This window comes from Pangasianodon hypophthalmus, chromosome 14 (assembly GCF_027358585.1).
Source record: "Pangasianodon hypophthalmus isolate fPanHyp1 chromosome 14, fPanHyp1.pri, whole genome shotgun sequence".
In the NCBI taxonomy this organism is placed as follows: domain Eukaryota; kingdom Metazoa; phylum Chordata; class Actinopteri; order Siluriformes; family Pangasiidae; genus Pangasianodon; species Pangasianodon hypophthalmus.
Genome location: NC_069723.1, coordinates 24429381 through 24445892, shown reverse-complemented (window position 1 = coordinate 24445892; position 16512 = coordinate 24429381). Strand labels below are relative to the sequence as shown.

The 16512-nt window shown below is 42.4% G+C and overlaps 1 protein-coding gene across 2 annotated transcripts in view; it reads left to right on the top strand.

Moving 5' to 3' along the window:
- Window positions 1-16512, top strand: part of septin2 (septin 2) — a 28585-nt gene extending 12073 nt beyond the window's left edge. Inside the window, exons 6-13 of one of the 2 annotated variants that reach the window (XM_034310453.2) lie at window positions 1372-1506; window positions 3230-3347; window positions 3906-4007; window positions 4468-4613; window positions 5291-5374; window positions 6912-6972; window positions 7672-7768; window positions 13793-16512. In XM_034310453.2, coding sequence (XP_034166344.1) covers window positions 1372-1506; window positions 3230-3347; window positions 3906-4007; window positions 4468-4613; window positions 5291-5374; window positions 6912-6972; window positions 7672-7758 — 733 coding nt within the window. In that variant the 3' untranslated portion in view covers window positions 7759-7768; window positions 13793-16512. Of the gene's footprint in view, window positions 1-1371; window positions 1507-3229; window positions 3348-3905; window positions 4008-4467; window positions 4614-5290; window positions 5414-6911; window positions 6973-7671; window positions 7769-13792 lie in introns of both variants that reach the window. The other variant, XM_034310452.2, reaches the window with a different exon arrangement.

Below are 16512 nucleotides of genomic sequence, written 5' to 3'. Positions count from 1 at the left end.
CGTTTTAATGTGATGTGAGGCGATGCGTTGTGATGTGATGCGATGCGTTGTGATGTGGTGATACGTTGCGACGCATTGTGATGCGATGCATTATGATGTGTTGTGATACGATGTGATGTGATGCGTTGTGTTGTGATGCGTTGTGATGTGGTACCTTGTGAGGCGATGCGATGTGTTGTGGTGATAAGTTGCGATGCGTTGTGATGCGATGCATTATGATGTGATGTGATACATTGTGATGCGTTGCGTTGTGATGTGGTACCTTGTGAGGCGTTGTGATGTGACGCGATGCGTTGATGCGATGGGTTGTGATGTGATACGTTGCGACGCTTTGTGATGCGATGCATTATGATGTGATGTGTTGCATTATGATGCGTTGTGATGTGTTGTGATGTGATACGTTGCAACGCATTGTGATGCGATGCGTTGCGATGTGATGCGTTGCGATGCGATGTGATGCGTTGTGATGCGATGCGATGTGATGCGATGTGTTGTGGTGTGTTGTGATACGATGTGATGCGATGCGTTGTGATGTGATACATTGTGATGTGTTGTGTTGTGATGCGGTACCTTGTGAGGCGTTGTGATGTGATGCATTATGATGTGTTGTGATACGATGTGATGCGACGCGGTGTGATGTGATGCGATGTGTTGTGATGTGTTGTGTTGTGATGCGTTGTGATGTGGTACCTTGTGAGGCGTTGTGATGTGATACATTGTGATGTGTTGTGTTGTGATGCGGTACCTTGTGAGGCGTTGTGATGTGATGCATTATGATGTGTTGTGATACGATGTGATGCGACGCGTTGTGATGTGATGTGTTGTGTTGTGATGCGTTGTGATGTGGTACCTTGTGAGGCGTTGTGATGTGATGCGTTGTGATGTGGTACCTTGTGAGGCGTTGTGATGTGATGCGATGTGTTGTGGTGATACGTTGCGACGCGTTGTGATGCGATGCATTATGATGTGTTGCGATACGATGTGATGCGATGTGTTGTGACGATACGTTGCGACGCGTTGTGATGTGATGTGATGAGTTGTGATGTGGTACCTTGTGATGCGATGTGTTGTGGTGATACGTTGCGACGCGTTGTGATGCGATGCATTATGATGTGTTGTGATACGATGTGATGCGATGTGTTGTGGTGATATGTTGCGACGCGTTGTGATGTGATGTGATGAGTTGTGATGTGGTACCTTGTTAGGCGTTGTGATGTGATGCGATGTGTTGTGTGGTGATGCGATGCGTGATGTGATGCGTTGTGTCGTGGTGCGTTGTGATGTTTCTGATGTTAGATATTAAGTGCTCAGCATGGCTCCTTGAGGAACTCGTCTGATAAACTCTCCACATCTCTGCTTTTTATGTTTCAGCTTCAACACCATCATCGCGTACATCGACGATCAGTTCGAGCGTTACCTGCATGACGAGAGCGGCCTGAACCGCAGACACATCGTGGATAATCGCGTCCACTGCTGCTTCTACTTCATCTCTCCACTCGGACACGGGTGAGGAATTAAAACATTTCGGTGTGTGTGTGTGTGTGTGTGTGTATATATATAAAACTACCACACAGCTCCTGAATCAGGGGTCAGTGTGTGATTTACAGCTTTATTACAGCTTTATTTACACACACTATTTTATTCTGAAGTAGCGATGCGTGTAATGTGAATAATCAGTGCTGAGTTTAGAAATGTTTCTGTTTAAAGCAGATTAAATACAGAATATTTACATTTCCAGGCTGTTTGAGCAGGAACCGGGTTTCACTTTCATATTCACACAATCAATAAATAAGCAAATAATTAGGAGTGTACATAAATAAAAGAAATAAAAAGTTTCTTGTCCAATTTCTTTTTAAGTGAAAAAATAAGTACACACATAATTAAATAAGTACATATATAAGTTAAAAACTAAGTTTGTCCATAAGTAACCAAATAAAAAAAGGAAATAAGTACACAAAAGAGTGAGTAAATAAATAAGTAAATAATTAGGTACAGAAATAAAAAGCACTTGGACAAGAAACAAAGCTTCATTAAATTTGATGCTTCAATTAAATTTCAGTAAATAAATGAATAAATAAGCATGTACATAATTAAATAAGTAAAAAAAAATAAAAGTAAACAAATAAATAAGTACATATATAAATGTGTGGGTGAGTAAATGAGTAAATAAATATATGCATAAATAAGTAAGAAAATATGCACGTTAGTAAGTAAATAAATACGTAAATAAGTGAGGAAATAAACAAGCAAACAAAGAAGTAAATAAGTATGTACATAAATTAAGAAATATGTACATTAGTACATAAAGTGAGTACATAAATACTTAAATAAGTGAGTAAATAAATAAATAAGTAAACAAGCAAGTGAATGCATAAATAAGTATGTAAATAAATATATAAATATGTACATATATAAATATGTAAATAAATATGTAAATAAATGAGTAAATAAATATATAAATATGTAAATATATAAATATGTAAATAAATGAGTAAATAAATATATAAATATGTAAATAAGTATGTAAATAAATAAGTAAAGAAAATATGTACAATAGTAAGTAAAAAAGTGAGTAAATAAATAAATATATAAATATATAAATGAGGGTGAGTGTGAGGGTGAGTGTGAGGGTGAGGGTGAGGGTGAGTGTGAGGGTTCAGGTGAGTGTTCAGGTGAGTGTTCAGGTGAGTGTTCAGGTGAGTGTTCAGGTGAGTGTTCAGGGTGAGGGTGAAGGTGAGTGTTCAGGGTGAGGGTGAGTGTGAGGGTGAAGGTGAGTGTTCAGGGGAAGGTGAGGGTGAAGGTGAGGGTGAAGGTGAGGGTGAAGGTGAGGGTGAAGGTGAGGGTGAGTGTGAAGGTGAGGGTGAGTGTGAAGGTGAGGGTGAGTGTGAAGGTGAGTGTTCAGGGGAAGGTGAGGGTGAAGGTGAGGGTGAGTGTGAGTGTGAAGGTGAGTGTTCAGGGGAAGGTGAGGGTGAGGGTGAGGGTGAGGGTGAGTGTGAGTGTGAGGGTGAGGGTTCAGGGGAAGGTGAGGGTGAGGGTGAGTGTGAGTGTGAAGGTGAGTGTTCAGGGGAAGGTGAGGGTGAAGGTGAGGGTGAAGGTGAAGGTGAGGGTGAGGGTGAAGGTGAGGGTGAGTGTGAGTGTGAGGGTGAGGGTTCAGGGCTTTGTGGTGTTAACAGAGAAGTTATTCTGAGCTCTGTAACTCAGCGCTTTAAAGCTCGTGTCTCTTCTGCAGTCTGAAGCCGCTGGACGTTCAGTTCATGAAGGCCATCCACAACAAAGTGAACGTCGTCCCCGTCATCGCCAAAGCCGATACGCTCACTCTGAAGGAGAGGGAGAGGCTCAAGCGCAGGGTAACACTCCTCCTCTAATCTCCTTAAGCTCTAAAACCTCAGCTCTTCATCAGGCATCAGACAACGTCACGACGTCTTCATGGCGTTATTTACAGCACAGGCTAATTTCAGTCCTGCTTTCACGCTAGCAAGTAACAAGTCTCTTGTGTCGCTTGTGGGCGTGGCCTGTCCAGCTACATACACTCACCAGAGGCACCAATGATCTCTGCTACTTCCTTCCATGCTTTATTTTTCATCGTAATGTCTCGCAGGATTGAACCGATTTGTGACGTTTGTTTGGATTTGTTTCTTCTTTACAGCATCGTACCTAATTTGTGTATAATTGAGAAAATCTCTCGGTGTCACTTACGCATGCACGCAAGTACGTAAAAAATAAATAATCATCATTCTCTCTGTGGCTTGATAGTGTTACCAATTCTACATTCACACTATGTTCACACTAGACAGCTTTCTCATCAGAAAAATAAACAGCCTGGTAAGGCCACGCCCACAAATGACACAAGCGTCATGTGACTCGGTTGTGAGCGTAGAGTCCGACTTCCTGTTTCCCACCTGCAGATTTTAGACGAGATCGACGAGCACGGCATTAAGATCTACCACCTGCCCGACGCCGAGTCAGACGAGGACGAGGAGTTTAAGGAGCAGACGAGGATTCTGAAGGTACGTCACGTGTTTAGCAGCTCTGCTCAGACGTCTGCGACGAACTCGTTTCACGGACATTAAATATAACTATAAACGGATAAAAAAACGTGACGTGTCATTCTTTAATCAATAAAAAATATTGTAATTGTTGGCACACTGCTGTGGTATAAGAGGAATAAATCTGCTTTAGGAAAAGAATCAGCTTCAGGGTGGTAACAGTAACGCAGCCTCATCACTCCACCCCGTCGCTGATTACTTTCCTCTAACAGCACGACACGCAGTGCTTTAGTTTAGTACTTCCTTAATGTTTAATCATATACAAATATAAGATGATGAACAGTATAACCATGACTGGACACTTGTGGTCTGTGGATAACTCTCTCCCTCTCTCTCTCTCTCCCTCTCTCTCTCTCTCTCTCTCTCTCTCTCTCTGTGTGTGTGTGTGTGTGCGTGTGCGTGTGCGTGTGCGTGTGTTCAGACCAGTATCCCGTTTGCAGTGGTGGGCTCTAACCAGCAGATCGAGGCTAAAGGGAAGAAGGTGCGAGGGCGTCTGTACCCGTGGGGCGTGGTGGAGGTGGAGAACCCCGAACACAACGACTTCCTCAAACTGCGCACCATGCTCATGTACGACACACACACACACACACACACACACATGTACACACTGTCCATCATAGAGACACCAGTGTAGAGAGACATTGATGGATGGATTAATAGGCAAATGAATAGATGGATTGATGGATGATTAGATGGTTAGATAGACAGACATAAATAGACAGATAGATGGTTGGATGGACGGTTGGATGGATGGATGGATAGGTAAATAGACAGACAGATAGACTGTTAAATGGATGGATGAATAAGTAGGTTCATTGACAGATGGATAGATGGGTAAATAGATAGATAGATAGTTGAATAGACAGTTGAATAGATAGTTGAATAAATAGGTGTATGTCTTGATGGATGGATAGATGAATAAGTAGGTGGATGGTTTGATGGATAGATAGATGGATAATTAGATAGACAGACTGTTGGTTAAATGGATGGATAGGTAGGTGGATGGACTGATGGATGGATGGATAGATAAATGTTATATGGATGAATAAGTAGGTGGATGGACTGATGGATGGATGGGTGGGTAAATGTTATATGGATGGATGGATGGATGGATGAATAAGTAGGTGGATGGATAGATAGATGCATGGATAGAATGTACCAATGTAAACAGCAGTCAATACAACAAAATAACAGTGGCTGCAATGCACAATGTTTACCTGACGTGTGTGTGTGTGTGTGTACAGAACCCACATGCAGGACCTACAAGAAGTGACCCAGGACCTGCACTACGAGAACTTCCGCTCCGAGCGCCTGAAGCGAGGCGGCAGGTTGTCCTCCCACGGTTACATTCTGCCTCTGTCGCCTGCGTACGTACTGCTGTGTGTGCTTTATTCCTCCTCCCCCACCTCAGACCATCAGAGAGACCATCAGAAACCATCAGAGACCATCAGAAACCATCAGAGACCATCAGAGACCATCAGACTTCACTATTCAGTCAATATCTCATCCTAAACCCTCAGACACGTCTGTATGGAGAATATCTCATTAACCAGCACACAGCTCTAAACCAGATAAAGCTGTAGACTTGAGTACTAATGAGTCGTTCATAAATGAATCGACTCTTTGAACCAACTCCTTTAGCTGAACGTTGAGAGCTGACTCGTGTACTTGAGCGTTTGTTTCTTCTTCTTTTATTTAGATGTTACTCCTGAAGTGTAATTTAATCGCAGCGCCTCCATTTTCATATGTTCGTTAGTGTGAATTCATCGTTCGTCTTCAGTAAGAGTATTTTCCTGGTCAGGGTCGCCGTGACGACTGATGCTTATGATAATTAAATCAAACAAAACTTTTGTTTCTTCTCGATCTCGACTTCAAACCTGATTTGTGTCACCTGCGTTATTATGAACCGAAAAACCCGTTCGCGTGCTTTTTCTGGTGTAGGACAAAATGGCAGTGAGCCGTTTGGGAGTCGAAGGAGTCGACTCTTATTGGTGAGTCGAGTCAAATGATCTGACTCACTGAAAAGAGTCAGAATTCACATCACGAGTAGATACGAGACTTATTCCGCTTCGGACACAAATGAAACAGGAAGTCGTTTATGTTTAACGTAGAGTCACACAGGGAAGCAGGGAGCACTGTCTCTCTCTCTCTCTCTCTCTCTCTCTCTCTCTCTCTCTCTCTCTCTCTCCGATTGCGGAATTTTCAGATCTGATCGGAAAGATTTTAATAAAACAGTGTCTCGCTGCGAATAAACTAGAACTGCATCACGACTGCCACTAGGGGGCGACTGCTGGCAACTAAACCCGGTACATCGGAGTACAGTAGGTGTGTGTAGGTTAGAGAACAGGAGGGGGAGGTCTGTCTTTCAGCTTAACGCTTGTGCTGCCACCACATCTCTCACACACACACACACACACACACACAATACGAATGCACTGTGGTTTGCTAGCTAACACACTTACTTGCAACGCTCTGCCTCACAAACTTCACACGTAACTGTTCACACTGCTGTGCACACACTTATTCTTCCACACTGTCTGCTGCTTCTGTTTGCACTAATATATCTCTCTCACTCACACTCACTCACTCACACTCACTCACTCACACACACACACACACACACACACACACACACACGTATACTGTGGTGAATTGGGTTGATTCACTTTCATGTTCACTGCGAACAGAATTCAATAACTGAAATTAAGAGTGTTTATCGTGTCTGTGTGTGTGTCTGTGTGTGTGTGTCTGTGTGTGTGTGTCTGTGTGTGTGTGTCTGTGTGTGTGTGTCTGTGTGTGTGTGTCTGTGTGTGTGTGTCTGTGTGTGTGTCTGTGTGTGTGTCTGTGTGTGTGTCTGTCCTACAGGAAGGGTCCGGAGCCGGAGGAAATGGACAAGGACATGATCCTTCAGGAGAAGGAGGCTGAGGTACAGCATTAATATTAATAATAATAATTGATAGAGAGAGAGAGAGAGATCTTATCTCCAGTAGTAATAATTGATGATAAATAGTGTTACTTTCTGTTTAATTTATTCATAAACGCTGCAGTAATTTGTTAGATATGATGCAGAAAATAAAAAAAAAACATACATTTCTACAAATATGAGGTAAAAAATAAAAAAGCAACATGTCAAGAAATGCTTTAGAAAAAGCTTAATTCTGTAGATTTGTGAAAATGTGGTGATTAATTTTATACTTTTTAACACTTTTTTTCAGTATCTTTCAAATATGTCACTGTCTTAAAAAAACAAACTGATATAAATAATGTATATAAAATACATGAAATAATAATATAACATTCTGATCCTATAAAATACTGACAACTAAAAAGTGCATAAAACTACAAATAAATAAAAAAGCAAAATAGATTTCATATAAATAACAGTAATAGATGACGGATAAAACAAACCTAAACACTAAATAAATAATCAAAACATAAGTAAATAATTCTCAAAATATAAATAATCAAAATAAATAATTCTCTGACTTGTTGATTTTAAAGGAAATGAAGGCAGTGAGAATGTGTTCAGTGTGTTTCTAAAGCTTTATATCATCAGTAGTAAAGCTCTAAAGAGTTAAGACTGGAAGTGTGTGTGTGTGTGTGTGTGTGTGTGTGTGTGTTGTAGTTGAGGAGGATGCAGGAGATGATTGCGAAGATGCAGGCGCAGATGCAGAAGCAGGGTGATGGAGAGGCAGAAGGACAACACGTCTAAACACCCCGAGGTAAAAAACCCCCGAAGTTCGCAGCACGTCACACTTCACACAGATGTTTTCTTTTCCAGATGTTTTACACAGCAGCCATGAAAAGCTCACGTGTGTGTGTGTGTGTGTGTGTTTGTTCATGCGCTTATGATGCTAGACTCGTTCTTTATAACACTCGTGATTTTATTTCTTTATTATTATACACTATACAGCCAAAAGTTTGTGGACACCTGACCATCAGATCAATGTGCTTGTTGAACATCTCATTCCAGATTTATTCCCCGTGTGTTTGCTGTTATAATGAGCTCCACTCTTCTGCGAAGTCTTTCCACTAGATGTTGGAGCGTGGCTGTGGGGATTTGTGTTCATTCAGCTACAAGAGCATTAGTGAGGTCAGGCGCTGATGTTGGGATGTCGAGGAGGTCTGGGGTTCAGTCGGTGTTCCAGTTCATCCCAAAGGTGTTCAGTGGGGTTGAGGTCAGGGCTCTGTGCAGGACACTCGAGTTCTTCCACTCCAACCTTCACACACCATGTCTTCATGGAGCTCGCTTTGTGCACAGGGGCATTGTCATGCTGGAACAGGTTTCAGCCTCTTAGTTCCAGTGAAGGGAAACTGTAAAGCTACAGCAGACAGAGACGTTCTACACAACTGTGTGCTTCAGACTTTGTGGCAACAGTTTGGAGAAGAACCACATATGGGTGTGATGGTCAGGGGTGCACATACTTTTGGCCATATAGTGTATATAAAGAGTGGGATTTGTTTCACTTCTGTTCAGCTGGGAGTGAAGTAGGATTCCTGTCGGAATTCCTCGACAACCGATAACGACTGATCATCAGGAGCAACACACTGCATCAGAGCTGTTACGTTCACTCACCGAGTTTATGTTTAAGATGTTTTATCAGGTTTTATTGTATCATTAATGCTGAAATACGTCCAGATTTCTGTCATTTCATGTCGTTTGTTCATTAACACAACGGTAGAATTACGTCACTTTGCATCACACAATATCGGATTTTAATATCAGAGCATATTTTACAAGCATGAGGATATGAGCACGGTATCGGACCAGTACCCGATATCAGTATCGCTGCATCACAGTATCGGACCAGTACCTGATATCAGTATCACTGCATCACAGTATCGGACCAGTACCCGATATCAGTATCGCTGCATCACAGTATCGGACCAGTACCTGATATCAGTATCACTGCATCACAGTATCGGACCAGTACCTGATATCAGTATCACTGCATCACAGTATCGGACCAGTACCTGATATCAGTATCACTGCATCACAGTATCGGACCAGTACCTGATATCAGTATCACTGCATCTTTACATCACAGTATCGGACCAGTACCCGATATCAGTATCACTGCATCACAGTATCGGACCAGTACCTGATATCAGTATCACTGCATCTTTACATCACAGTATCAGACCAGTACCCGATATCAGTATCACTGCATCACAGTATCGGACCAGTACCTGATATCAGTATCACTGCATCACAGTATCGGACCAGTACCTGATATCAGTATCACTGCATCTTTACATCACAGTATCGGACCAGTACCCGATATCAGTATCACTGCATCACAGTATCGGACCAGTACCCGATATCAGTATCACTGCATCTTTACATCACTGTATCGGATCAGTACCTGATATCAGTATCACTGCATCTTTACATCACTGTATCGGATCAGTACCTGATATCAGTATCACTGCATCTTTACATCACAGTATCGGACCAGTACCCGATATCAGTATCACTGCATCTTTACATCACTGTATCGGATCAGTACCTGATATCAGTATCACTGCATCTTTACATCACAGTATCGGACCAGTACCTGATATCAGTATCACTGCATCTTTACATCACTGTATCGGATCAGTACCTGATATCAGTATCACTGCATCTTTACATCACAGTATCGGACCAGTACCCGATATCAGTATCACTGCATCTTTACATCACTGTATCGGATCAGTACCTGATATCAGTATCACTGCATCTTTACATCACAGTATCGGACCAGTACCCGATATCAGTATCACTGCATCTTTACATCACAGTATCGGACCAGTACCTGATATCAGTATCACTGCATCACAGTATCGGACCAGTACCCGATATCAGTATCACTGCATCACAGTATCGGACCAGTACCCGATATCAGTATCACTGCATCACAGTATCGGACCAGTACCCGATATCAGTATCACTGCATCTTTACATCACTGTATCGGATCAGTACCTGATATCAGTATCACTGCATCACAGTATCGGACCAGTACCCGATATCAGTATCACTGCATCACAGTATCGGACCAGTACCCGATATCAGTATCACTGCATCACAGTATCGGACCAGTACCCGATATCAGTATCACTGCATCACAGTATCGGACCAGTACCCGATATCAGTATCACTGCATCACAGTATCGGACCAGTACCTGATATCAGTATCACTGCATCACAGTATCGGACCAGTACCCAATATCAGTATCACTGCATCTTTACATCACAGTATCGGACCAGTACCCAATATCAGTATCACTGCATCTTTACATCACAGTATCGGACCAGTACCCGATATCAGTATCACTGCATCACAGTATCGGACCAGTACCCGATATCAGTATCACTGCATCACAGTATCGGACCAGTACCCGATATCAGTATCACTGCATCACAGTATCGGACCAGTACCCGATATCAGTATCACTGCATCACAGTATCGGACCAGTACCTGATATCAGTATCACTGCATCACAGTATCGGACCAGTACCCAATATCAGTATCACTGCATCACAGTATCGGACCAGTACCTGATATCAGTATCACTGCATCACAGTATCGGACCAGTACCCGATATCAGTATCACTGCATCACAGTATCGGACCAGTACCCGATATCAGTATCACTGCATCACAGTATCGGACCAGTACCCAATATCAGTATCACTGCATCTTTACATCACTGTATCGGATCAGTACCTGATATCAGTATCACTGCATCACAGTATCGGACCAGTACCCGATATCAGTATCACTGCATCACAGTATCGGACCAGTACCCAATATCAGTATCACTGCATCTTTACATCACAGTATCGGACCAGTACCTGATATCAGTATCACTGCATCTTTACATCACAGTATCGGACCTGTACCCGATATCAGTATCACTGCATCACAGTATCGGACCAGTACCCAATATCAGTATCACTGCATCTTTACATCACAGTATCGGACCAGTACCTGATATCAGTATCACTGCATCTTTACATCACAGTATCGGACCAGTACCCGATATCAGTATCGCTGCATCACAGTATCGGACCAGTACCCGATATCAGTATCACTGCATCACAGTATCGGACCAGTACCTGATATCAGTATCACTGCATCTTTACATCACAGTATCGGACCAGTACCCGATATCAGTATCACTGCATCACAGTATCGGACCAGTACCCGATATCAGTATCACTGTATCGGATCAGTACCTGATATCAGTATCACTGTATCGGATCAGTACCTGATATCAGTATCACTGCATCTTTACATCACAGTATCGGACCAGTACCTGATATCAGTATCACTGCATCACAGTATCGGACCAGTACCTGATATCAGTATCGCTGCATCACAGTATCGGACCAGTACCTGATATCAGTATCACTGTATCGGATCAGTACCTGATATCAGTATCACTGTATCGGATCAGTACCTGATATCAGTATCACTGCATCACAGTATCGGACCAGTACCCGATATCAGTATCACTGCATCACTGTATCGGACCAGTACCCGATATCAGTATCACTACATCTTTACATCACAGTATCGGACCAGTACCCGATATCAGTATCACTGCATCTTTACATCACAGTATCGGACCAGTACCCGATATCAGTATCACTGCATCTTTACATCACAGTATCGGACCAGTACCCGATATCAGTATCACTGCATCTTTACATCACAGTATCGGACCAGTACCCGATATCAGTATCACTGCATCTTTACATCACAGTATCGGACCAGTACCTGATATCAGTATCACTGCATCTTTACATCACAGTATCGGACCAGTACCTGATATCAGTATCACTGCATCACAGTATCGGACCAGTACCTGATATCAGTATCACTGCATCACAGTATCGGACCAGTACCTGATATCAGTATCACTGCATCACAGTATCGGACCAGTACCCGATATCAGTATCACTGCATCACAGTATCGGACCAGTACCCGATATCAGTATCACTGCATCACAGTATCGGACCAGTACCCGATATCAGTATCGCTGCATCACAGTATCGGACCAGTACCCGATATCAGTATCACTACATCTTTACATCACAGTATCGGACCAGTACCTGATATCAGTATCACTGCATCTTTACATCACTGTATCGGACCAGTACCTGATATCAGTATCACTGCATCTTTACATCACAGTATCGGACCAGTACCCGATATCAGTATCGCTGCATCACAGTATCGGACCAGTACCCGATATCAGTATCACTACATCTTTACATCACAGTATCGGACCAGTACCCGATATCAGTATCACTGCATCTTTACATCACAGTATCGGACCAGTACCCGATATCAGTATCACTGCATCTTTACATCACAGTATCGGACCAGTACCTGATATCAGTATCACTGCATCTTTACATCACAGTATCGGACCAGTACCTGATATCAGTATCACTGTATCGGATCAGTACCTGATATCCGTATCACTGCATCTTTACATCACTGTATCGGATCAGTACCTGATATCAGTATCACTGCATCTTTACATCACTGTATCGGATCAGTACCCGATATCAGTATCACTGCATCACAGTATCGGACCAGTACCTGATATCAGTATCACTGCATCTTTACATCACTGTATCGGATCAGTACCCGATATCAGTATCGCTGCATCACAGTATCGGACCAGTACCTGATATCAGTATCGCTGCATCACAGTATCGGACCAGTACCTGATATCAGTATCACTGCATCTTTACATCACTGTATCGGATCAGTACCCGATATCAGTATCACTGCATCACAGTATCGGACCAGTACCTGATATCAGTATCACTGCATCTTTACATCACTGTATCGGATCAGTACCCGATATCAGTATCGCTGCATCACAGTATCGGACCAGTACCCGATATCAGTATCGCTGCATCACAGTATCGGACCAGTACCCGATATCAGTATCACTACATCTTTACATCACAGTATCGGACCAGTACCCGATATCAGTATCGCTGCATCACAGTATCGGACCAGTACCTGATATCAGTATCACTGCATCACAGTATCGGACCAGTACCTGATATCAGTATCACTGCATCTTTACATCACAGTATCGGACCAGTACCTGATATCAGTATCACTGCATCACAGTATCGGACCAGTACCTGATATCAGTATCGCTGCATCACAGTATCGGACCAGTACCTGATATCAGTATCGCTGCATCACAGTATCGGACCAGTACCTGATATCAGTATCACTGCATCACAGTATCGGACCAGTACCTGATATCAGTATCACTGCATCTTTACATCACAGTATCGGACCAGTACCTGATATCAGTATCACTGCATCACAGTATCGGACCAGTACCTGATATCAGTATCGCTGCATCACAGTATCGGATCAGTACCTGATATCAGTATTGCTGCATCACTGTATCGATATCGACGAGTACCAGAAAACATGTAGCACATCTCAGTCTGAAAAACTACGGTATTGAGGCGTCTCCCTAGTCCTCACTATTTTTTAAGCTGTGGTGTATAGGGACTAAATTCAGTACGGGTACTTGCGTGCGTGCGTGCGTGTGTGTGTGTGTGTGTGTTTAATGCTTAGTTGTAGAAATAGCAACAAAACAGAGGATTAAATCTTGGCTTGGATTAATTGTCCGAGCCGCGGCATTGAGTGTAAAAGTGCTAATGGACGTGATAATTGTCCAGTGTTTATTAACGACACGACTTTTTGTTTCTCAGGTGCAGAGCTGTGGAGGAGACGATCCGAGACACCGAGAGAGAGAGAGAGGGAGGGAGAGGGAGGGAGAAGAGAGAGGAAAAAAAGAGGCGTGTCTGGTGTCTCGTCACGTCTCACTGTATTTTGCCACTTTCTTAGTTTTTTTCTACTTTTCCTTGGGATACAAGTTTAGCTTTTTTCTTTTTTCTAATCAGTATTATTATTATTATTATTATTATTATTGTTACTTTTTCTATCTATCCACGGAGACATGTGCCGATATGAAGCGTCTTACTCGATAACCGCCTAACCTTCTTATCACAGTTTACGATATTATCACCACGTTGTTTTAAATCATTTGTAGCTCCTGCTCTTGGATCGAGGTTTCTTTGGGATTTACAGAAAAAGATATTTTTTCCCTCGATGCCACTTTTACACATTTAAAGTGTCCACAATAACAATATTTAGTTGAATATCGTGATATACTGTATACCGTATAACTGATTATCGGCACATGACTACACAACGAGCTGTTTGTTATTTCGTTGCACCATACTGACGTGTGTAACCTCTGTGTGTGTGTGTGTGTGTGTGTGTGTGTGTGTGTGTGTGATCAGAAATGAAGTGATTTAAGGGTTTTGTAGGTGTGTTTGGTAACAGAAGGACGCTCGCTGCTCTAGAGGAACGATTTGGGTTCAAAGTGCTAGCAACAACAAATTAGCTATTAAATTAAACTAGCTAATGGTGAAATTATTTACGTTATTTGCAGAAACATTCATTCTGGTTTATGATATTATCATGATTTTGTGTTTAGAAACGATTTAACTGATTATCAGCACATCTGTTAGCAAATGTAGCATTTCTGGCTGAATCATTTCTTCAGAAATGTATTTAATGCCACAAATTTCTCCTAATGATGTAAAAACGGCAGCAGCAGAACTTTTGTGTCCGTATTGCGTGAGAAATCCTGCGCTCACACCATCAAGAGACACTTCCACAGATGATCGTTATGTTCTTTTGCGACACAGAGTTAAGATTCCAGTGAAAAATAATTTTAGATTTTGTCAATTTTATGCAAATTAGCCACAAATCCACATGATTGGCTCTAGTAAATTCTTCTGCTCATTTCAGTCGCATTAAATTCTTTACAACTTTAGTTTTACTTTCCTGTCAGTGTTTGGGGCGTGGTTTCATGTTTTAAAATTTTATTATAATATTAATACATTTAAAACTTCAGGAACAGTCACATGTAGAAATTATACATTTCAGTTTGGTTTGTTTCTCACAGGCCACGCCCACAAGAGGCAGTACTACCTGTTAGGCCACACCCACAATGGCAGTGCTACCTCACAGGCCACGCCCACAAGATGCAGTACTATTGGTTAGGCCACGCCCACAAGGAACAGTACTACCTCTTTGGCCATGCTGACAAGAGGCAGTAATACCTCTTAGGCCACGCCCACAAGAGGCAGTACTATATGTTAGGCCACACCCACAAGGGGTAGTGCTACCTCTTAGGTCACGCCCACACTGGACAAACCTGCAGTGACATCACTGACTTGTCGCTTGCTGGTGTGAACACAGTGACAGGGTTATTCTGCTGTCACACTTAGTGAGAACTTTTTGTGCTGATGTGGGGGGGGGGGGAAGCAGCTCACTGTAACCATGACAATGCTCATAGCAGTCCTAGCTAGTATTGGCTAACTAGCCTAGCTCACTCTCTATTATTCTAACTAATGCCCAACATACACAGTTACATTAGCTACAGTAACGCTGGAGATTGGAGACTCAGCGTGTCGTAAATCTCATCTTCGACTCATTTTGTCCTCCATGTTTGATTTTCGCGTTCGTCCCCCAAACACGTGACCTGATGTACCTCAGGACTTTTCTGAAAAGATTCATATTGTAGTTTCGCTGTAGAGAAAAATGCTGCCGGCGATGCACAGCCTTACAGCAACCTTCAGAATATCGAGTGACTGATGCAGAGAGTTGCTTTGTGCCGCTTTAACTCGAATTGACCTGAGCAGGTGAGTGAGAGCGTAAACACGTGGACGTAGACGAGGCGTGTGTTCAGCAGCTCTTTGTGATGTTATAATGTACGTGTGAATGCTGTCACGTGAAAATGACTCGCGCAACGACTAGGCATGTGCCAAAATTAAAGGAATAGTTCACGTTCCCCGTTTTCCACTTTACGCCAAATTGCGGTCCAGCAGCGAAGACGGCTACGTTTGGGTTTAGAGGGAAACTGCAGATTTGTTGTTGTTGTTGTTGTTATTGTTTTTCTTGAACTATCCCTTTAACACTTCATATCATGAGTAATTGTAGTACATTGTAGATATGTTACCACAATATTTTTTTAACTTAAAAAAGAAAGTAGACTGAAATGTGCAGAGCGGTTTAACGTAGCTTAGCTAGATATTTATGCTAGCTCCTGAGCTGCAGCAGTGGTTTATAGAGATAATTATCATCTAATGACTGATTATTGGCACGTGCCTGGTGATGATGTGAAGTTTTAATCCTGTTCTCTTTGCTAATGCATGCTAACTGTGTCCTTTGCAGTGTGTGTGTGTGTGTGTGTGTGTGTGTGTGTGTACACTGTTCTGTAATGTTTAAACCCAGTCTTTGTCCAGTTCTTCCTTAAAATGCTCATCTGTTACCATTTTATAGTTTTATTCCAGAACTTTCTAATAAACCTGTCCACCGTTATCTTGTCTTGTAATAAAGTTTTGATATGAAAGATTCA